At 47.4% G+C, this 22,790-nt stretch overlaps 1 protein-coding gene across 2 annotated transcripts in view; it reads right to left on the reverse strand.

Annotated features, from left to right (window-relative positions):
• Positions 1 to 6,030: 6,030 nt before the first annotated feature.
• The window catches only part of LOC135513783 (disks large-associated protein 1-like), a 112,749-nt gene continuing 95,989 nt past the window's right edge, over positions 6,031 to 22,790 (reverse strand). Inside the window, exons 7-11 of one of the 2 annotated variants that reach the window (XM_064936721.1) lie at positions 12,471 to 12,868; positions 11,889 to 11,974; positions 7,563 to 7,996; positions 7,241 to 7,332; positions 6,031 to 7,123 (exon numbers count right to left, since the gene is read on the reverse strand). In XM_064936721.1, the coding sequence (XP_064792793.1) occupies positions 6,971 to 7,123; positions 7,241 to 7,332; positions 7,563 to 7,996; positions 11,889 to 11,974; positions 12,471 to 12,868 (1,163 nt within the window). In that variant the 3' untranslated portion in view covers positions 6,031 to 6,970. Of the gene's footprint in view, positions 7,127 to 7,240; positions 7,333 to 7,562; positions 7,997 to 11,888; positions 11,975 to 12,470; positions 12,869 to 22,790 lie in introns of both variants that reach the window. The other variant, XM_064936712.1, reaches the window with a different exon arrangement.

The following is a 22,790-nucleotide window of genomic DNA, read 5'->3' on the forward strand; positions in this document are numbered from 1 at the left end:
CTTTTATTCTGCTCGCACGCTTTTCTTTTCATCTCACATTTTTAGTGACCTGGTACCTGAAAAGCTTGCTGGTAAAGTGCCATTGACTACCACAACCATGCGTTTTCATGGCCTGATTGAGGAGGTCAGATGTCAGTGGGAGCTGGATGCGCAAGATGCCGAACACTGGGGATTCCCTGGGAATCCCACCACATGCGCCCTGGCCACTGAAATAGCACGCGGGGTGCTCGCTCTCCAGATTGCCAGACAAATTAGAACGGTGCTCATGGGGTCTGGAGAGACTTGAGTCATTGATAACAATGAATGCACACAACATTCTTAAAATAATGTCTTGTTTAAGATATTGTCTTCCAATTTTCACCTGACATACGGTTTAGGCATTTTCTGCACACCAGCATGAATAACTTGGTAACTAAATGCCTGAAGGCTTATAATAGACACATAACGCAGAGTCTTGTTTCTATGATGTAGTGTAGATTATCATTATTCTGATAATTTCCAGCAAATCTGATGATTAGCATATGATTCAATCAATTAATTAAACATTTAATCGAGGCACTTTAACAGGCAGCGAAATGAACCGCTAATCAAAGCCCCCCAATGCCCCCCTCCACCCACACACCCTTCTTCAGTCGACAAAATATTAACATAAAAATCGCTTAAGTAATCATAAATATATCCTCAAAGAGATTAAGGAAGATTATTGATTCACTATTCCTTGGCCTAATTGATTTTTTGCTCTAATCTGAAAGTCTCTGACCGGAGCACTGGGGTGGTTATGGCTATTCACGCAGGGAGAGATTAGGGTAGGGATATTCTAGCGTCCTACAAATCTTTTAATACAACGCGGGAAACCTGATGCTTCCTGTCTGGGTTGGTTTCGTTTGCAACAAATCTGTCAGTCTGTTTTATAAGTAGCCAAGCAATAGCAGTTTAGTCAATTGGCATTAAATGAAAAGTGAATAACTACCTCGACATCTGGGTAACCATTTGATACATGGTACATCAACATTGGGTTTTTAGAATGGTAATCTGGTGATCTGTGTTAATTTGTAGGTTTACCATCTCTCTCCCAAAGCGTCAGAGATCAATCACAGCGACAGACAGACAGACAGACAGACAGACAGATCAAGAGACATCCAGGAAAAATAAATACATATGTCCATTAACCACATTTGAAGTTGATTAGTTAAATCAGGTGTGACATAGGCTACACATATGAGCTACTGGGACATAAAAACATGCAGTTCTGTAGCTCAGGTCATGTCTCACCTTCCCAAAGAGACAGCTTCAAACGCCTCCTTCATATTTTAACACTTTTCAAACGGGCTTTTAACTTGGAATATGATTATGTTTTGCCAGATACAGTATGTGTGTGATGCACATTTTATGTGGAAAATAAATACATTTTGCATTGGCTATTATTTGATACAATCTTGTACAGGTTGTTATAACAGTATTATTAGCCTATAATTTTTTACTTAACTGCAGGTAAATTGACACATTTTACAGCAACAACCTAACTAAAAGTTGAAGGGTAGAGTAGACCATTTGAATGACCCAATTAGCCTTATAACTGGGAATTAGAGCACAATCTGAGCACTCATGTTGAGAATCTAGCCAGGACACTGGGGTTAAATCACTAACTCTTGGGATTAGTATCGGATTAGAGGTTTTAGTGACCACAGAGGATCAGTACAGAAAACCCTGGGGTGTTGGTGTAGAGCGATAAGTGCACCGTACTGGCCCTCCAATACCAATACCAATACCCAGCAGCATCTGGTCTCCGATCTAGAGATGGACCAGACCCAACACGGTTGAGTTTCAGGTTGCCCTGGGGCAGGGTTTAATCCAGATCAAAAATGATTCTGTGTTAGATTTTAGATGCTGCTCCCCAATAACCTCTGTTCAGCCTCCTTGTTCAAAAGGAAACAGAAAGTTAATTAATATTTTAACCAAATGTCATGGGATCATTAGCATGCGCTTGACTGTATCATATGCTATATCATAGCATATGATGTGATATCATCGGAAGATAACTAATTTGAATTTCTCTCAAAATGTTATCAAAAAGCAAGGAGGGACCAACATACTGTACACTACATTGCAAAAAGTATGTGGACACCCCTTCAAATGAGTGGATTCGGCTATTTCAGCCACACCTGTTGCTAATAGGTGTATACAATCGAGCACACAGCCATGCAATCTCCATAGACAAACCTTTGAAGTAGAATTTCCCATACTGAAAAGCTCAGTGACTTTCAACGTGCCACCGTCATAGGTTTGCCACTTTTCCAACAAGTCTAATTTCTGTCCTGCAAGAGCATCCCGTCATCTGTAAGTGCTGTTATTGTGAAGTGGTAATGTCTAGGAGCAACACCGGCTTAGCCGCAAAGTCGTAGGCCACACAAGCTCACAGAATGGGACCGCTGAAGGGCGTTGCGTGTAAAAATCGTCTGTCCTCGGTTGCAATGCTCACGACAGAGTTCCAAACGGTCTCTGGAAGCAACGTCAGAACAATAACTGTTCGTTGGGAGCTTAATTAAATGGGTTTCCGTGACCGAGCAGCCACACACAAGCTTAAGATCACCATATGCAATGCCAAGCATCGGCCGGAGTGGTGTAAAGCTCGCCACCATTGGACTCTGGAGCAGGGGAAATGCGTTCTCTGGAGTGATGAATCACACTTCACCATCTGGCAGTCCGACGTTTGAATCTATGTTTGGCGGATGCCAGGAGAACGCTACCTGCCCGAATGCATAGTGCCAAGTGTAACATTTGGTGGGAGGAAGAATAATGGTCTGGGGTTGTTTTTCATGGTTCGAGGTAGGCCCCTTAGTTCCAGTGAAGGGAAATCTTAATGATACATTGTAGACAACTCTGTGCTTCCAAATTTGTGGCAACAGTTTGGGGAAGGCCCTTTCCCGTTTCAGCATGATTGGTGTGGAAGAACTTGACTGCTCTGCACAAAGCCCTGACCTCAACCTCATGGAACACCTTTGGGATGAATTGGAACGCCGTCTGCGAGCCAGGCCTAATAAACCCGACCTCACTAATGCTTGTGGCTGAATGGAAGCAAGTCCCCGCAGTAATGTTCCAACATCAAGTGGAAAGCCTTCCCAGAAGATTAGAGGCTGTTATAGCAGCAAAGGGGGACCAACTCCATATTAATGCCCATGATTTTGGAATGAGATGTTTGACGAGCAGACGTCCACATACTTTTAGCCATGGTGTGTAATTTAACACAGCACAAGGTTATTTGAACCTAAATAAAACATTTGGACAAATTGACCCCTGGTGTGACATTTAACCCATCTCCTCTCCCTTATCTTGACAGGCAAGTTGTGATATGTTTATATGGATATCTGAATATGAATTATTGACAAATCATGCAATTTAAGTTTTACACATAGTTTTGAGGTATAGTTCCTTTGGATGAAGTAATTTAAATCAAAATGTAGTAAGCCATTTGTGGGATGCACCTAGTAAAGCTGCAGATAGAAATTTAATGTGAAAGCTGATGATTTTTAATCTACACTCAGAAAAAAAGGTGCTACCTAGAACCAGAAAAGGTTCTTCAATTGTCCCCATAGAACCCTCTAAAATAACACTTTTTGGTTCCAAGTGGAACCCTTTCCCTAATACAAGTTTCTAAGTAGAACCTTTTTCACCATCAAAGGGTTCTACCTGGAACCAAAAAGGGTCATCCTATAGGGAAAAACTAATATCAACTGTTTCTATGAGTGTCGGTTTCACAACAGAAAAGTGTCTGTTCGAGCAATATATTTTAATCTGAGCATTCGGGAATGTTTTCTAGGAACAAGCCACTGTTGTTTCCTGCCATTGAGGACTCATGGTGGTCAAGACGGATGTTATCATAATGTGCAGGCATTACACACCTGTTTGCATGTCAAGACAATAGCATGCATCCCATTTCCTCCACATTTTGGGCATATTTTTTTAAATGTTCTATAAATGGTATATATATATATATATATTTTTTAGTTACAATATTGCAGATACATTGCAGTTTTTCGGTCCAATAATGGATCATAAATGCTAAGGCATCACATTGAAGAAAATCTCAAAATACATCAGTGCCACCCAGTGGTTAAAATAGGAAAAGCACATCAGGCTGACCGAAAAATTGAATCAGTCAATGGAAATGAATACTGGTCAAGACTGAGAACAGAGTTGATAATTATTTTATTCTGTGTTTATCATATGTATGCACATATACTCTCTATACAATACAACTTAAGATCAGAGTAGCATGACAGACCACTGAACAGAAACAGTAAAAAAACAAAAAAATGAAATCATCAATAAATAAATAGTTTGATAAATAAACAGATGAATTAGGTATAGATTTTATAATACTAATATTGTGTCTGCATGCTTACTGGAACATCCTCATGTATCACTTCTGTACAAACACACAAATGGTTATTTTCAAGTACAAGTGGTGTTTTGACTATGTACAAAATGTTCATGAGGCTACTTGACCGTATTGAAGAAAGGCCAACATGTCAACCGAGGAAATCAGGAAGCACTTTGAGAGACCCACAACCACACACACACTCACCTCTAAACACTGATGCACACAAAACGACACGCACACCCACACCCACATACTGGCATGCACGCACGCACAAACACACGCACATGTCAATAACACACACACACACACCACCAGCACTAGGAGACCCTGATTTGACAGACTGAATTTCCATCTCTTCCTGAGAAATAACACAGAGCTAAGCCTGCTGGAGCATCACACTGGCCCACTTGGGATTGAACTAATATACCCAGAAACAGTTTACTAATAAAAGTAAACCACTGAACTTGCTACTGGAAAAACATTTTTAAGAAATAAAACGACTTGCATTCTTAGTGTCCCTCTGTTTTTAGGGTATTTCATACTGGGTGGCTCATCATTGCAAATATCCTCAGCTGTCATAAATCCACTTTAGACACCCATCAGACTTTACAAAAGGGAAAGCAGGATTAGTTTGTCCTTGTACCAAGAATTTCTAAAACGTTTAAACAGATATTTCTCTAGAATAAGCAACTATGTCTTTACAATAGACGGCTTCAGCATAACAAACCAACAGAAGTGGCTACAGAAAAAATGTTTTGTCTCAACTCTGATCTTCACAGATGGGATTTCAAAACCAAAGTGTTCATTTGTTTTACACATTTACTTCATCTGATTTGAAACAAATATTGCTTATGCATAATATACCCTGTTCGTTTGCCAATCATGTCACAATCAAAGAAAAAAGATTCAGAGGTTTGAATGGGACATGAAGCAAGGCATTCTGTTTGGCCCATGCTTAGGTGAAAGTACAAAGAGCTAAAGAAACCAAATGCTCAAAGATAATTATTATTTGCTTTCTGTTAGGATATCAACAGCTGTCTACATTGATTAAGAATGCTATACATTTCACAAGATCATGGTGTATGTTACACAGGTGTGGGTAAAAGTGCTCAACTTTTTAAAAGAAGGATCACGAAGCGGTCCTCTTCAGGCGAGGATCTATGTTACATAGATAGAAACAAGACCAGGATCAAATTTGCGAGAGACAGATAATAATATGTAAGAGAAACAACTATACCGGTGGCATTTCTCTTCCCATTACGGACAGAATAGTGTGATTATATTACAAATACCCTGCACTTACCTATCAGTGGGATTAGGTCTCTGTGTTTGTGTCCACAGGAACCATACTTTTAAAAGCTTGTGTGTGTTTACCTGTGTGTTTGTGTTCTAGCGGTGTGTGAGGTGTACTGTAAGTGAATCTGTGTGTGTGTGTGTGTGTGTGTGTGTGTGTGTGTGTGAGCCAGGGTGTGTGTGTAGTGGTGAAGATGTGCTTGCCATGGTGCTCATAGCCTGGTTTGGGCCTCAGGGATATAGATCTCGATGCTGTCTGCGCTCTCAGTGGCTGAGTTCTGCCGCACCGACGCAGCTCGCTTGGCAGCCATCAAGCGCTTTCGCGCATCCAGCCTCTGCTTCTCGGAGCTCTCCAGGGACCTATCTCGGGCCAGGGGAGGCTGACCTTTTGGGGGTTTCTTTGGCACAGGAGGAGGGATCCGTTTCTCCTGAACAGGGACGACAAATAGTCAGTTAGCCGCCTCCCAGGGGGGCGGGGACAGGAGCGCAGACAGCATTTGCACAGCTATAGCAGCACACGGCTAGCGTTACAGACAGACAACCACACGCGATGCAGCGCATGAAGTACGGTGGCCCAGCGAGGTCAGGCCTCGTGGTTCGTGGCAGATGGAATGACTTCTCAAAACCAGCTCACTGTCGACAAGAACAACAAAACAAAAACATGGAGAAGCGGTCAGAAAATCAAGAGTATAAAAAGCAACAGCCATGATACAGTACAGTAAACACAACTCTACTGACTTATATGCAACACATTACAAGAAAATGGCAACATTCAACATCTTTCGGGTGTGTGGTTTTTCTCTGTGTTAAAATATGATTGTGTTCAAAACTATTGGGAAGGGAAAGGGCATTCCTAGTCATTTGTGCAACTGAATTGCTTTCAAATGCAATGTGTCTTCTGCATTTAACCCAACCCCTCTGAATCAGAGAGGTGAGGAGGGCTGCCTTAACCGACATCCACGTCTTCAGCGCCCGGGGGAACAGGCTGTCAGCGGGAGTAGTGTACATGTTGTAATGTGTGACTCATGCCATGTAAAGCACTTTATAAGGTATGGGGTACATCTAATAAACCCTCACCATCTAGACAAACGTCAGTTGTTGCCAAACCCCCCAAAAACATTGATACAGTTTGTTAATATAAAAGAATAGTGAAGTGACAACAGTGATACTAGACCATGCGATGAGTTACAAAGCTACTGATTTGTTTCGGCATGATGAGTGTGTCTCGGCTGGTCGGTATCATGATGTACTCTGTGTCATACACGGACAGACACTAGCTGGTTCTGGATGCCTGTTCTACCTTTCTCTCTGGGGGTCCAGGTGCTTCCAGCTGTTGGCCTTCAGCTGGTGCAGCTCGTCAAATTTCAGGCTGATGTTCTCAATGGACAGCTGGAGCATGTCCCAGAAACCAGCCAGGTCCTGAGAGATGGGCCGCGGTTGGGCGTTGGGCTTCTGGTGACAGATCAGTAAAGAGGGGAAGAACAAAACAGAGTTTTATCCCAGCTTTAATGTGAAGAACAGGGGGAGAGGGACAAAGGAAGCTGGAGAACCAGAAGAGTCACTCACCAGGTTCTCCTCACAAAGCTCCCGGAACTGCTGGAACTTCTGTGACATCAGGAGCTGAGCACTTCCCACAGCAAGCCTTATTTTCCCCAAGACTGTGGAGAGGAAGATCATGTAAACACAGAACAAATAGCACACACACCAGTGGAGGCTGGTGGAGGAAGAACTCAGACGACTGGCTCAGTGTAATGGCCGGAATTAGCCCACCTAATTGTACCTTGCACAAGTACAATAACACACAGGTACGCAGCACCAGCCTCCACTGACACACACCCACATTTGTGATAGGTCGTGGTATAAGAGCCTTTGGACTGGGCAGACTCACCGTCATCAAGTAGCTCGTTCTCCTGTTCATCCTGCTCCATCTGTCTGCACCAGCCCTCCATGCGGTCTGTCTCAGCCTGCAGCAGCTTGAGGAACCAGCGCCCATCCCGCTGACACACGGACCTCTGGACCCCCTCCAGGGGGTCTTCGGTCAAGCTGTCGATCCAGGGATCGGGCGGGGGCAGGATGGACGGGTCGAAGCCCACGTCATCGTAGTCGTCTGAGGTACAGGCGTGGTAGTGGTTCCCCGAGCCCTGGATGCTGACGGTGGAGGCTGGCGAGGTGGCAGCGTCGCGCGAGTACTGGCGTGACACAGAGACTGAGGAGGGCAGGTCTGTCTCTGGGGAGTCCAGGGCGCTGTCTAACATGTCAGGCATGTCCAGGTCAGCCTGTACTGCGGCTGTTACACTGTTGGATCGGGTGAGCCGCCGGTATCTGCCAACAGGGGGAGACAGACATCAGTGCCCAGTCTGAGGTGACCTGACCAGGAAAAACTCTGAACCCCAGTTTAAGCCTATATAAGGCCCAGAGTTTTTCCGGTTCAGATCATGTGGTCAGACAAACCTCAGGCCCTGAATTTAATCATCAATTCTGATGGACAGAAGTTGTATTTTATCACATTTTGAGACAATCCATGTCACCATGAATGAACATCCCACATAGAGAGGTAGTGTGGGAGGTGCACAGAGACAGAGTGAGGGAAGGGAATGGGCCTTAGGCTGCAGTCATGAAGCAGGCTACTACTGTGAAACACCACCCACCAGCCATGACCATTCCTTTAGAGCGAGCACCCTACACTACAGACACACAGCAGACCTGTACAAGAACAGCCTCACCATGCCGATGACTGTTGATGCTATATTTGTCCTGTACAACACTTAGGGTGGAGCAGAACACACGTAGGAACCAGGAAGAAATATACAATAAGGTTTATTACATGAATAATTTCACTCTGATTCATATTAAAACTCCCACAGTCTAGTATGACCAGGCTGCCATAGTGGGCGGTCAGTGATCCTCATTAACAGAAGTTGAGACACCAGCTGCAGCAGTCAGCTACTTTAAAGTATTCCAGCATTATTTATCTAACTTCTATCTCCGTTATAGAACAAAAAAAGTGTAGAGAGTGTAGGCGTTTTAATTTGCCTCGTCAGACTGCAATTGCAGGTCAGCTGGAGAGGACGCAGCTGAAGTCACTGAAGAGGTGTCACTGGCGAGTCCAACAGACAAACACAACTCCCTCACTATTTTCCTTAAAGAGGAAGGGGGCAGGAAATGCCATAGTTCCAAATGTCTGTTTCACTAGCACAGCTGTTCCACTGCATTCAAAACCCTAGGCTCAGGCTTCTTCCCCCAGAAACCCCCATGACTCCCTTGTTAACGGCCTTCATTTGTAAACGGATGCCTTTCTCTGGACATTCCCACAAAAGGTATTGAAGGCAAGAAACAGTGAGTGACTGACATTCTGACCTGACTGAGAGGAGAGAGAGAGAGGGAGAGGGTGACACAGAGAGAGTGACAGGGAGAGGGTGACATAGAGAGAGAGACAGGGAGAGGGAGACAGGGAGAGAGAGACAGGGAGAGGGTGACAGAGAGAGAGAGAGAGAGAGAGAGAGAGACAGACAGGGAGAGGGTGACAGAGAGAGAGAGAGACAGGGAGAGGGTGACATAGAGAGAGAGACAGGGAGAGGGTGACAGAGAGAGACAGGGAGAGGGTGACAGAGAGAGAGACAGGGAGAGGGTGACAGAGAGAAAGAGAGAGAGAGAGACAGGGAGAGGGTGACAGAGAGAGAGAGACAGGGAGAGGGTGACAGAGAGAGAGAGAGGCACAGAGAGGTGAGAGAGAGACAGGGAGAGGGTGACAGAAAGAGAGAGGGTGACAGAGAGAGAGAGAGAGACAGGGAGAGGGTGACAGAGAGAGAGACAGGGAGAGGGTGACACAGAGAGAGAGAGACAGGGAGAGGATGACATAGAGAGAGAGACAGGGAGAGGGAGACAGGGAGAGAGAGAGACAGGGAGAGGGTGACGGAGAGAGAGAGAGAAAGAGAGAGAGAGACAGGGAGAGGGTGACAGAGAGAGAGAGACAGGGAGAGGGTGACATAGAGAGAGAGACAGGGAGAGGGTGACAGAGAGAGAGACAGGGAGAGGGTGACAGAGAGAACGAGAGAGAGAGACAGGGAGAGGGTGACAGAGAGAGAGAGAGACAGGGAGAGGTTGACATAGAGAGAGAGACAGGGAGAGGGTGACAGAGAGAGAGACAGGGAGAGGGTGACAGAGAGAAAGAGAGAGAGAGACAGGGAGAGGGTGACAGAGAAAGAGAGAGAGAGACAGGGAGAGGGTGACAGAGAGAGAGAGAGAGACAGGGATAGGGTGACAGAGAGAGAGACGGTGACAGAGAGAGAGACAGGGAGAGGGTGACAGAGAGAGACAGGGAGAGGGTGACAGAGAGAGAGAGACAGGGAGAGGGTGACAGAGAGAGAGAGACAGGGAGAGGTGACAGAGAGAGAGAGAGAGAGAGAGAGACAGGGAGAGGGTCACAGAGAGAGAGAGAGAGAGAGAGACAGGGAGAGGGTGACAGAGAGAGAGAGAGAGAGAGAGGGTGACAGAGAGAGAGAGACAGGGAGAGGGTGACAGAGAGAGAGAGGGTGACAGAGAGAGAGAGACAGGGAGAGGGTGACAGAGAGAGAGACAGGGAGAGCGTGACAGAGAGAGAGAGAGAGAGAGAGAGAGAGAGAGGGAGACAGGGAGAGGGTGACAGAGAGAGAGAGAGGGAGAGGGTGACAGAGAGAGAGAGAGACAGGGAGAGGGTGACAGAGAGAGAGGGTGACAGAGAGAGAGAGACAGGGAGAGGGTGACAGAGAGCGAGAGAGACAGGGATAGGGTGACAGAGAGAGAGAGAGAGAGACAGGGAGAGGTGACAGAGAGAGAGAGACAGGGAGAGGGTGACAGAGAGAGAGAGAGAGACAGGGAGAGGGTGACAGAGAGAGAGAGAGAGAGGGAGAGGGTGACAGAGAGAGAGAGACAGGGAGAGGGTGACAGAGAGAGAGAGGGTGACAGAGAGAGAGAGACAGGGAGAGGGTGACAGAGAGAGAGAGACAGGGAGAGGGTGACAGAGAGAGAGCGAGAGAGAGAGACAGGGATAGGGTGACAGAGAGAGAGAGAGAGAGAGAGAGAGAGAGAGAGAGAGAGAGAGAGAGAGAGAGAGGGAGAGGGTGACAGAGAGAGAGAGACAGGGAGAGGGTGACAGAGAGAGAGAGGGTGACAGAGAGAGAGACAGGGAGAGGGTGAGAGAGAGAGACAGGGAGAGGGTGACAGAGAGAGAGCGAGAGAGACAGGGATAGGGTGAGAGAGAGAGAGACAGGGAGAGGTGACAGAGAGAGAGAGAGACAGGGAGAGGGTGATAGAGAGAGAGAGAGAGACAGGGAGAGGGTGACAGAGAGAGAGAGAGGGAGAGGGTGACAGAGAGAGAGAGACAGGGAGAGGGTGACAGAGAGAGAGGGTGACAGAGAGAGAGAGACAGGGAGAGGGTGACAGAGAGAGAGAGACAGGGAGAGGGTGACAGAGAGAGAGCGAGAGAGAGACAGGGAGAGGGTGACAGAGAGAGAGAGAGAGAGAGAGAGAGAGAGAGGGAGAGGGTGACAGAGAGAGAGAGACAGGGAGAGGGTGACAGAGAGAGAGAGAGAGAGAGAGAGACAGGGAGAGGTGAGAGAGAGAGAGAGAGAGACAGGGAGAGGGTGACAGAGAGAGAGAGAGACAGGGAGAGGGTGACAGAGAGAGAGAGAGAGAGAGAGAGAGAGAGAGGAGAGAGAGGGTGACAGAGAGAGAGACAGGGAGAGGGTGACAGAGAGAGAGAGGGTGACAGAGAGAGAGAGAGACAGGGAGAGGGTGACAGAGAGAGAGAGACAGGGAGAGGGTGACAGAGAGAGAGCGAGAGAGAGAGACAGGGAGAGGGTGACAGAGAGAGAGAGAGAGAGAGAGAGAGAGAGAGAGAGAGAGAGAGAGAGGGAGAGGGTGACAGAGAGAGAGAGACAGGGAGAGGGTGACAGAGAGAGAGAGAGAGACAGGGAGAGGTGACAGAGAGAGAGAGAGACAGGGAGAGGGTGAGAGAGAGAGAGAGAGAGAGAGAGACAGGGAGAGGGTGACAGAGAGAGAGAGAGAGAGAGAGAGAGAGGGAGAGGGTGACAGAGAGAGAGACAGGGAGAGGGTGACAGAGAGAGAGAGGGTGACAGAGAGAGAGAGACAGGGAGAGGGTGACAGAGAGAGAGACAGGGAGAGGGTGACAGAGAGAGCGAGAGAGACAGGGATAGGGTGAGAGAGAGAGACTCACCCCCTCTCGTTCTCCACCTGGACACCAATTGATTGGAACTTGGACTGGTCCTCCATCTCCAAAGCTTCCTCTTCTGGCCCATCCACCTGGAAATAAAATCAGCAAAGAAAGAAATGAAATAATAAAATATACATTTACCTCTCAGAGTCACTACAATATACACACAGCGTTTCCCAACTCCAGTTCCCAGTACCTCCAACAGTACACATTTTTGTTGTAGCCAGGGACAGACATACCTGATTCAATACATCCAGGGCTTGATGATTAGTTGACAAGTTGAATCTGGTGTGCTTGTTCAGGGCTACAATTAAAATGTGTACTGTTGGGGGTAGTGCAGGACTGGAGTTGGGAAACTGATATACAGAACACCAGGCTGAAGTAAATGTAAACATCTGCCACTAGAGGACAGTATAGAGCAAAAGTAGAACCACATCCTGTCAACTCAGAAAGGGTATGGGGATCCAGTCTCTCAAAACCTGGCTCTTGTATCACCTAATGCATTTCTTATCATTCCCATATCAGATCAAACTAAATGTCAAATGACACCTCAAAAGTTGTTGTGAGGTAGCGTCTACCACAGACCTGGATGCCGATGGACAGCTGGCACTTGGCCCTCCTGGCCTGCTCCTTCCTGCTGTCCTCAGTGATCTGGGCCAGGGCAGAGGTGGTAGTGATGGTTATGGTGCTGTTTGAGACATGCTGACTGGCGGGGCCGTGGACCTGGGCGTTGGCCGCTTCGATGGCTGCCGTCAGGGCCTTCATGCTGTCGATGCTCTCCGTGGAGTTGGACAGGGCTGACTGGACGGTCATGTCTCCCCGGGGGTGGCTGTCCCTGTTCCCCTGGCCATGGCCATCCATGAAGGCATCCTGGGCCGACTCGGTGCTGCTCTGGGCTGTGATGGAGATGAAGGGTTTGGAGATGGTGGTGCGGGGCGGCACCGGGGGAGGGGTCTTCTTATAGGTGGTGATGCATGATGACACTGTGGGGAACCATGGGAGAGATACAGTACTTGTGAGGCAGGGGGATATTTAAACACACACACACATAAACAAACATGCACAGTGTGTCAGAGTTGCAGTATATACAAGTATGAATGTATAATCTACTCTATATTCTACTGTCCCGCTGTGGACAGGTTCTGATGTTCTCATACATAGTCAAATCTATAGGTGATCAGCAGAGAACCATTATACTCACTGGTGTAGAGGGAACATGTCAATATCTAAAGAAGTAGTAGTAGTAGTAGTAGTAGAGGTATGTTGTGAGCCAACTAATACAAAGACATGGAAAAAACACAAGGGTTTTTTAGTCTTCTCTTTCCACCTTTATATATTTTTTACTATGCTCACCCTGTTTTTAAAGTTAATGATGTCGTGTTTTTGTGATAGCTTACATAACCTATCAAAGAGTTAGTTACCTGCTCATTACAAGACAGAATAGTGTTATTACAGCAAAAATAACGAGGTGTTAGTCATTTTTCTCTTCACAATGACACAACCAAAAGGTAAACATAAACCACAGTTTGGGAACAGCCAGGGAGTTCCATCCTCCTGTAGGTCAGCGCCCATAGTGCCGAACTGTAGGATGTTAAATTGTGCGACACATATTAGCAGACAGATACTCAGTATCTGTTCTGACTTTACATCACAGAGACAAACGCCATACTTCTATCCACAGTAACTGGTGAAACACATCAATACAGGTCCAACTCTACTAGAAAAATGCTTTTCAAATGACTTCTTAAAAGTATGTTTCACTTGTGAAAAGTATTGGGATCATCTCCAATGAGATATTTTATTCCAAGGCAACAAAGTCAAATCAAATCACATTTTATTTGTCACATACACATGGTTAGCAGATGTTAATGTGAGTGTAGCGAAATGCTTGTGCTTCTAGTTCCGACAATGCAGTAATAACCAACGAGTAATCTAACCTAACAATTCCACAACTACTACTTTATACACACAAGTGTAAAGGGATAAAGAATATGTACATAAAGATATGAGTGAGTGATGGTATAGAACGGTATAGGCAAGATGCAGTAGATGGTATAGAGTACAGTATATACATATGAGATGAGTAATGTAGGGTATGTAAACATAAAGTGGCATTGCTTAAAGTGGCTAGTGATACATCAATTTCCATCCATTTCCATGATTAAAGTGGCTGGAGTTGAGTCAGTATGTTGGCAGCAGCCACTCAATGTTAGTGGTGGCTGTTTAACAGTCTGATGGCCTTGAGATAGAAGCTGTTTTTCAGTCTCTCGGTCCCTGCTTTGATGCACCTGTACGGACCTCGCCTTCTGGATGATAGCGGGGTGAACAGGCAGTGGCTCGGGTGGTTGTTGTCCTTGATGATCTTTATGGCCTTCTTGTGACATCGGGTGGTGTAGGTGTCCTGGAGGGCAGGTAGTTTGCCCCCGGTGATGTGTTATGCAGACCTCACTACCCTCTGGGGAGCCTCACGGTTGTGGGCAGAGCAGTTGCCATGCCAGGCGGTGATACAGCCCGACAGGATGCTCTCGATTGTGCATCTGTAGAAGTTTGTGAGTGCTTTTGGTGACAAGCCGAATTTCTTCAGCCTCCTGAGGTTGAAGAGGCGCTGCTGCACCTTCTTCACAACGCTGTCTGTGTGGGTGGACCAATTCAGTTTGTCCGTGATGTGTACGCCGAGGAACTTAAAACTTACTACCCTCTCCACTACTGTCATGTCGATGTGGATAGGGGGTGCTCCCTCTGCTGTTTCCTGAAGTCCACAATCATCTCCTTTGTTTTGTTGATGTTGAATGTGAGGTTATTTTCCTGACACCACACTCCGAGGGCCCTCACCTCCTCCCTGAAGGCTGTCTCGTCGTTGTTGGTAATCAAGCCTACCACTGTAGTGTCGTCTGCAAACTTGATGATTGAGTTGTGCATGGCCACGCAGTCGTGGGTGAACAGGGAGTACAGGAGAGGGCTCAGAACGCACCCTTGTGGGGCCCCAGTGTTGAGGATCAGCGGGGATGTTGTTACCTACCCTCACCACCTGGGGGGCGGCCCGTCAGGAAGTCCAGTACCCAGTTGCACAGGGCGGGGTCGAGACCCAGGGTCTCGAGCTTGACGACGAGTTTGGAGGGTACTATGGTGTTAAATGCTGAGCTGTAGTCGATGAACAGCATTCTCACATAGGTATTCCTCTTGTCCAGATGGGTTAGGGCAGTGTGCAGTGTGGTTGCGATTGTGTCGTCTGTGGACCTATTGGGGCGGTAAGCAAATTGGATTGGGTCTAGGGTGTCAGGTAGGGTGGAGGTGATATGGTCCTTGACTAGTCTCCCCCATGCACTTCATTCTGACGGAAGTGAGTGCTACGGGGTGGTAGTCATTTAGCTCAGTTACCTTAGCTTTCTTGGGAACAGGAACAATGGTGGCCCTCTTGAAGCATGTGGGAACAGCAGACTGAGATAAGGATTGATTGAATATGTCCGTAAACACACCAGCCAGCTGGTCTGCGCATGCTCTGAGGACGCGGCTGGAGATGCTGCCTGGGCCTGCAGCCTTGCGAGGGTTAACACGTTTAAATGTTTAACTGACTTTGGCTGCAGTGAAGGAGAGCTCGCAGGTTTTGGTAGCGGGCCGTGTCAGTGGCACTGTATTGTCCTCAAAGCGAGAAAAAAAGTGATTTAGTCTGTCTGGGAGCAAGACATCCTGGTCCGCGACGGGACTGGTTTTCTTTTTGTAATCCGTGATTGACTGTAGACCCTGCCACATACCTCTTGTGTCTGAGCCGTTGAATTGCGACTCTACTTTCTCTCTATACTGACACTTAGCTTGTTTGATTGCCTTGCGGAGGGAATAGCTACACTGTTCGTATTCGGTCATGTTTCCGGTCACCTTTCCCTGGTTAAAAGCAGTGGTTCGCACTTTCAGTGTCGTGTGAATGCTGCCATCAATCCACGGTTTCTGGTTTGGGAAAGTGAGGTGTCTGTCGAGGAATGATCCATGAAGGGTGGCAGGATATTTATGTTACCTCGATAGCAAGAGCTCTTGCTCTGTCTTGGCCCCAGGTTCTGTCTGCTTTGACAAGTACTTCAAAACGGACACTCTGACAGGCCTGAATAAGTAGTATCGTGGCCTCTGCCCATTGTTTTATCTCTCCTTCCTTCTTATACACAGACACACGCACTCATTTGATATCGCCACATCTGAAGCGAACACACTTTTATGATAGAAATCTGGCTCATTTTGGGGATTTCATTTTAAAACATGGTGTGAAAAAGAGTAGGCCTCATCTTTAGCCTTGACAAGGAAAATAAAAAATCAAGATTGTTCTGAAACTATGCAAAATGTTAATATATTCAGTAATTTCCTTTCAAAACACTGTCTTCCATCTATCCCATTTCCTCTTTCAAATACGACAATAAAACTAATTTCAAATCTACATCCTGTATCTCAACGGCTGCAGTTTTATGCCATATCTTAAATTCTTAAATTAGACAGACAAAAGAACCTCATCTGAAATAATTATAAGTAGAGGCAAACGATTCTGTGGTAGCCAGCTACTGTATTTTCCATGCGAGTTCTCCTGTAGATGTTTTTGATAAGTGATGGCTGGCAGGGAGCACACAGACACACACCAGCTCTGCTCTGACTGAGACTGTGGAGCTCATTAGTGTGTGCAGTGTGATCCCCTCTGGCCCCGGGACGCCCCTGGCCCTACAGCTTGTTTCTATGCCTGGAATGGGAACTAACACTGTCTCACAGTCCTGAGTGATTTTCCTGTTATCATCTGAAAATGTAAAGCATGATTGGAGGTCTACAGTCAGTTTATGGGAATTTGATATGATGGGTAGAGAAGCACAGAGGCACTTTCTCTAGTTGGTAGGCTGAAGATATTACTGCAACAACTTGACTGTCTGTGTGTGTGTGTGTGTGTGTGTGTGTGTGTGTGTGTGTGTGTGTGTGTGTGTGTGTGTGTGTGTGTGTGTGTGTGTGTGTGTGTGTGTGTGTGTGTGTGTGTGTGTGTGTGTGTGTGTGTGTGTGTGTGTGTGTGTGTGTGTGTGTGTGTGTGTGTGTGGTGTACGTGCATGTGTGTAAACATTGACGACCAAAAATTCCCTGTATATTCCACACACATAAAACATATATTTAATAATAGTAGAAGGTTCCTCCAGGGTTGTGTATGGCCTGACAGTGGAGGAGTTTGTGGCTTCAAAATTTTCTTATCACATTTTCCTTTTCAGTACACTGTAAAAAACAAGATTCAATGTACAATTGTAAGGCAACCAGCTGCAATAGGATTGAGTTTCCTCAAGAAAATGTTCACACACAAACTTTTTGTTGTGAGTTTGCGCAACAACATTTTTGCTGAGCAATCTCACGATCCTATTGCAGCTGCCTTACAATTATACATTTATATTTTTACAGAATTTGGTTTCAGCAACTACGGTGGATGCATAAGCAGACTAGCCCAGGACAGTACAGCTCAGTTTGGCTCAGCTCAGGTTAGCTCAGCAGTGTGAAAGGGTATCAGTATGATGAGATGTGTAGCCTTGTGTTGTTGTTGCCAGGAGAGGGAGAGCAGCCTCCTCAGCAGAGCCAACTAACCCTGGTCTTTCTTAGAGAGCAGCCTCCTCAGCAGAGCCAACTAACCCTGGTCTTTCTTAGAGCAGCCTCCTCAGCAGAGCCAACTAACCCTGGACTTTCTTAGATAGCAGCCTCCTCAGCAGAGCCAACTAACCCTGGTCTTTCTTAGAGAGCAGCCTCCTCAGCAGAGCCAACTAACCCTGGTCTTTCTTAGAGAGCAGCCTCCTCAGCAGAGCCAACTAACCCTGGTCTTTCTTAGAGCAGCCTCCTCAGCAGAGCCAACTAACCCTGGACTTTCTTAGATAGCAGCCTCCTCAGCAGAGCCAACTAACCCTGGTCTTTCTTAGAGAGCAGCCTCCTCAGCAGAGCCAACTAACCCTGGTCTTTCTTAGAGCAGCCTCCTCAGCAAAGCCAACTAACCCTGGTCTTTCTTAGAGGACAGGTCCCCAACAGAGCCAACTAACCCTGGTCTTTCTTAGATAGCAGCCTCCTCAGCAGAGCCAACTAACCCTGGACTTTCTTAGAGCAGCCTCCTCAGCAGAGCCAACTAACCCTTGTCTTTCTTAGAGGACAGGTCCCCAACAGAGCCAACTAACCCTGGTCTTTCTTAGATAGCAGCCTCCTCAGCAGAGCCAACTAACCCTGGTCTTTCTTAGATAGCAGCCTCCTCAGCAGAGCCAACTAACCCTGGTCTTTCTTAGAGAGCAGCCTCCTCAGCAGAGCCAACTAGCCCTGGTCTTTATTAGAGGACAGGTCCCCAACAGAGCCAACTAACCCTGGTCTTTCTTAGATAGCAGCCTCCTCAGCAGAGCCAACTAACCCTGGTCTTTATTAGAGGACAGGTCCCCAACAGAGCCAACTAACCCTGGTCTTTCTTAGATAGCAGCCTCCTCAGCAGAGCCAACTAGCCCTGGTCTTTCGTAGAGGACAGGTCCCCAACAGAGCCAACTAACCCTGGTCTTCCGTATAGGACAGGTCCCCAACAGAGCCAACTAACCCTGGTCTTTCTTAGAGGACAGGTCCCCAACAGATCCAACTAACCCTGGTCTTTCTTAGAGGACAGGTCCCCAACAGAGCCAACTAACCCTGGTCTTTCTTAGAGGACAGGTCCCCAACAGATCCAACTAACTCTGGTCTTTCTTAGAGGACAGGTCCCCAACAGATCCAACTAACCCTGGTCTTTCTTAGAGGACAGGTCCCCAACAGAGCCAACTAACCCTGGTCTTTCTTAGAGGACAGGTCCCCAACAGAGCCAACTAACCCTGGTCTTTCTTAGAGGACAGGTCCCCAACAGATCCAACTAACCCTGGTCTTTCTTAGAGGACAGGTCCCCAACAGATCCAACTAACCCTGGTCTTTCTTAGAGGACAGGTCCCCAACAGATCCAACTAACCCTGGTCTTTCTTAGAGGACAGGTCTCCAACAGATCCAACTAACCCTGGTCTTTCTTAGAGGACATGTCCCCAACAGATCCAACTAACCCTGGTCTTTCTTAGAGGACAGGTCCCCAACAGATCCAACTAACCCTGGTCTTTCTTAGAGGACATGTCCCCAACAGATCCAACTAACCCTGGTCTTTCTTAGAGGACAGGTCCCCAACAGATCCAACTAACCCTGGTCTTTCTTAGAGGACAGGGTGAATGACACGGACACTGCCAGAAGATAATCAATCTCAGCCACGCAATCAGTCTCCATTTCACGGACAGGCAGCACAGATATGTGTGTTCCCTCCCTACAGTAAGTAAGGGACGGCAGGTAAACTAGTGGTTAGAGCGTTGGACTGGTAACCGAAAGGTTGCAAGATCGAATCCTGAGCTGACAAGGCAAAATAAAATATGGCATTCTGCCCCTGAACAAGACAGTTAAAAAAATATATATAATAATGATTTAAAAAAGTGGTTGTGTGTGCGTTCCCTCCCTACAGTAAGAGGCTGTGTGTTCCCTCCCTACAGTAAGTGGCTGTGTGTTCCCTCCCTACAGTAAGTGGCAGTGTGTTCCCTCCCTACAGTAAGTGGCAGTGTGTTCCCTCCCTACAGTAAGAGGCTGTGTGTTCCCTCCCTACAGTAAGTCGCTGTGTGTTCCCTCCCTACAGTAAGTGGCAGTGTGTTCCCTCCCTACAGTAAGTGGCAGTGTGTTCCCTCCCTACAGTAAGAGGCTGTGTGTTCCCTCCCTACAGTAAGTGGCTGTGTGTTCCCTCCCTACAGTAAGTGGCTGTGTGTTCCCTCTTTACAGTAAGTGGCTGTGTGTTCCCTCCCTACAGTAAGTGGCTGTGTGTTCCCTCTTTACAGTAAGTGGCTGTGTGTTCCCTCCCTACAGTAAGTGGCTGTGTGTTCCCTCCCTACAGTAAGTGGCTGTGTGTTCCCTCCCTACAGTAAGTGGCTGTGTGTTCCCTCCCTACAGTACGTGGCTGTGTGTTCCCTCCCTACAGTAAGTGGCAGTGTGTTCCCTCTTTACAGTAAGTGGCTGTGTGTTCCCTCCCTACAGTAAGTGGCTGTGTGTTCCCTCCCTACAGTAAGTGGCTGTGTGTTCCCTCCCTACAGTAAGTGGCAGTGTGTTCCCTCCCTACAGTAAGAAGCTGTGTGTTCCCTCCCTACAGTAAGTCGCTGTGTGTTCCCTCCCTACAGTAAGTGGCTGTGTGTTCCCTCCCTACAGTAAGTGGCTGTGTGTTCCCTCCCTACAATAAGTGGCAGTGTGTTCCCTCCCTACAGTAAGTGGCTGTGTGTTCCCTCCCTCCAGTAAGTGGCTGTGTGTTCCCTCCCTACAGTAAGTGGCTGTGTGTTCCCTCCCTCCAGTAAGTGGCTTTGTGTTCCCTCCCTACAGTAAGTGGATGTGTGTTCCCTCCCTACAGTAAGTGGCTGTGTGTTCCCTCCCTACAGTAAGTGGCTGTGTGTTCCCTCCCTACAGTAAGTGGCTGTGTGTTCCCTCCCTCCAGTAAGTGGCTTTGTGTTCCCTCCCTACAGTAAGTGGCTGTGTGTTCCCTCCCTACAGTAAGTGGCTGTGTGTTCCCTCCCTCCAGTAAGTGGCTGTGTGTTCCCTCTTTACAGTAAGTGGCTGTGTGTTCCCTCCCTACAGTAAGTGGCTGTGTGTTCCCTCCCTACAGTAAGTGGCTGTGTGTTCCCTCCCTACAGTAAGTGGCTGTGTGTTCCCTCCCTACAGTAAGTGGCTGTGTGTTCCCTCTTTACAGTAAGTGGCTGTGTGTTCCCTCCCTACAGTAAGTGGCTGTGTGTTCCCTCCCTACAGTAAGTGGCTGTGTGTTCCCTCCCTACAGTAAGTGGCTGTGTGTTCCCTCCCTACAGTAAGTGGCTGTGTGTTCCCTCCCTACAGTAAGTGGCTGTGTGTTCCCTCTTTACAGTAAGTGGCTGTGTGTTCCCTCCCTACAGTAAGTGGCTGTGTGTTCCCTCCCTCCAGTAAGTGGCTGTGTGTTCCCTCCCTACAGTAAGTCGCTGTGTGTTCCCTCCCTACAGTAAGTGGCTGTGTGTTCCCTCCCTACAGTAAGAGGCTGTGTGTTCCCTCCCTACAGTAAGTGGCTGTGTGTTCCCTCCCTACAGTAAGTGGCTGTGTGTTCCCTCCCTACAGTAATTGGCTGTGTGTTCCCTCCCTCCAGTAAGTGGCTGTGTGTTCCCTCCCTCCAGTAAGTGGCTGTGTGTTCCCTCCCTACAGTAAGTGGCTGTGTGTTCCCTCCCTCCAGTAAGTGGCTTTGTGTTCCCTCCCTACAGTAAGTGGCTGTGTGTTCCCTCCCTACAGTAAGTGGCTGTGTGTTCCCTCCCTACAGTAAGTGGCTGTGTGTTCCCTCTTTACAGTAAGTGGCTGTGTGTTCCCTCCCTACAGTAAGTGGCTGTGTGTTCCCTCCCTACAGTAAGTGGCTGTGTGTTCCCTCCCTACAGTAAGTGGCTGTGTGTTCCCTCTTTACAGTAAGTGGCTGTGTGTTCCCTCCCTACAGTAAGTGGCTGTGTGTTCCCTCCCTACAGTAAGTGGCTGTGTGTTCCCTCCCTACAGTAAGTGGCTGTGTGTTCCCTCCCTACAGTAAGTGGCTGTGTGTTCCCTCCCTACAGTAAGCAGCTGTGTGTTCCCTCCCTACAGTAAGTGGCAGTGTGTTCCCTCCCTACAGTAAGAGGCTGTGTGTTCCCTCCCTACAGTAAGTGGCTGTGTGTTCCCTCAATACAGTAAGTGGCTGTGTGTTCCCTCCCTACAGTAAGTGGCTGTGTGTTCCCTCCCTCCAGTAAGTGGCTGTGTGTTCCCTCCCTACAGTAAGTGGCTGTGTGTTCCCTCCCTACAGTAAGTGGCTGTGTGTTCCCTCTTTACAGTAAGTGGCTGTGTGTTCCCTCCCTACAGTAAGTGGCTGTGTGTTCCCTCCCTACAGTAATTGGCTGTGTGTTCCCTCCCTCCAGTAAGTGGCTGTGTGTTCCCTCCCTACAGTAAGTCACTGTGTGTTCCCTCCCTACAGTAAGTGGCTGTGTGTTCCCTCCCTACAGTAAGTGGCTGTGTGTTCCCTCTTTACAGTAAGTGGCTGTGTGTTCCCTCCCTACAGTAAGTAGCCGTGTGTTCCCTCCCTACAGTAAGTGGCTGTGTGTTCCCTCCCTCCAGTAAGTGCTGTGTGTTCCCTCCCTACAGTAAGTCGCTGTGTGTTCCCTCCCTACAGTAAGTGGCTGTGTGTTCCCTCCCTACAGTAAGTGGCTGTGTGTTCCCTCCCTACAGTAAGTGGCAGTGTGTTCCCTCCCTACAGTAAGTGGCTGTGTGTTCCCTCCCTCCAGTAAGTGGCTGTGTGTTCCCTCCCTACAGTAAGTCGCTGTGTGTTCCCTCCCTACAGTAAATGGCTGTGTGTTCCCTCCCTACAGTAAGTGGCTGTGCGTTCCCTCCCTACAGTAAGTGGCTGTGTGTTCCCTCCCTACAGTAAGTGGCTGTGTGTTCCCTCCCTCTCTGCTACAGAAGAACAGAGATGGACGATTTATAACACTTGAGAGCCATGTTGAATTCTTCATCTCTTGCATTCAGCCATGCATGATCCCTCAGCAGGCAGTGTAGGTGGAAGTATGTACTCATGTGAAATGTGTCGTACTGTATGTTTATACGTTGCAGGGGAGAGAAAGCTCATTAGCCAAGTCGTCTTCTAATTAGGACCGTCCTACATAGAAAACAACAACAAACATGGCGGCTTACAAAACCCTGTAGCTTGAGTTATTTAGACAGATCTCTACCTTTGGTATTCTCTGTCACCGGCACTATGTGGGAATGTACAGAATTAAAACTATGAGTAAGGAGCCAAGAGAACAGATTGAGACCTTGAGTGAGTATGACACAGCTCTTTCTTACTTCAAGAGAGGTAATTATAATCATAGTAAA

Source organism: Oncorhynchus masou, chromosome 3, assembly GCF_036934945.1.
Source record: "Oncorhynchus masou masou isolate Uvic2021 chromosome 3, UVic_Omas_1.1, whole genome shotgun sequence".
NCBI classification, from domain to species: domain Eukaryota; kingdom Metazoa; phylum Chordata; class Actinopteri; order Salmoniformes; family Salmonidae; genus Oncorhynchus; species Oncorhynchus masou.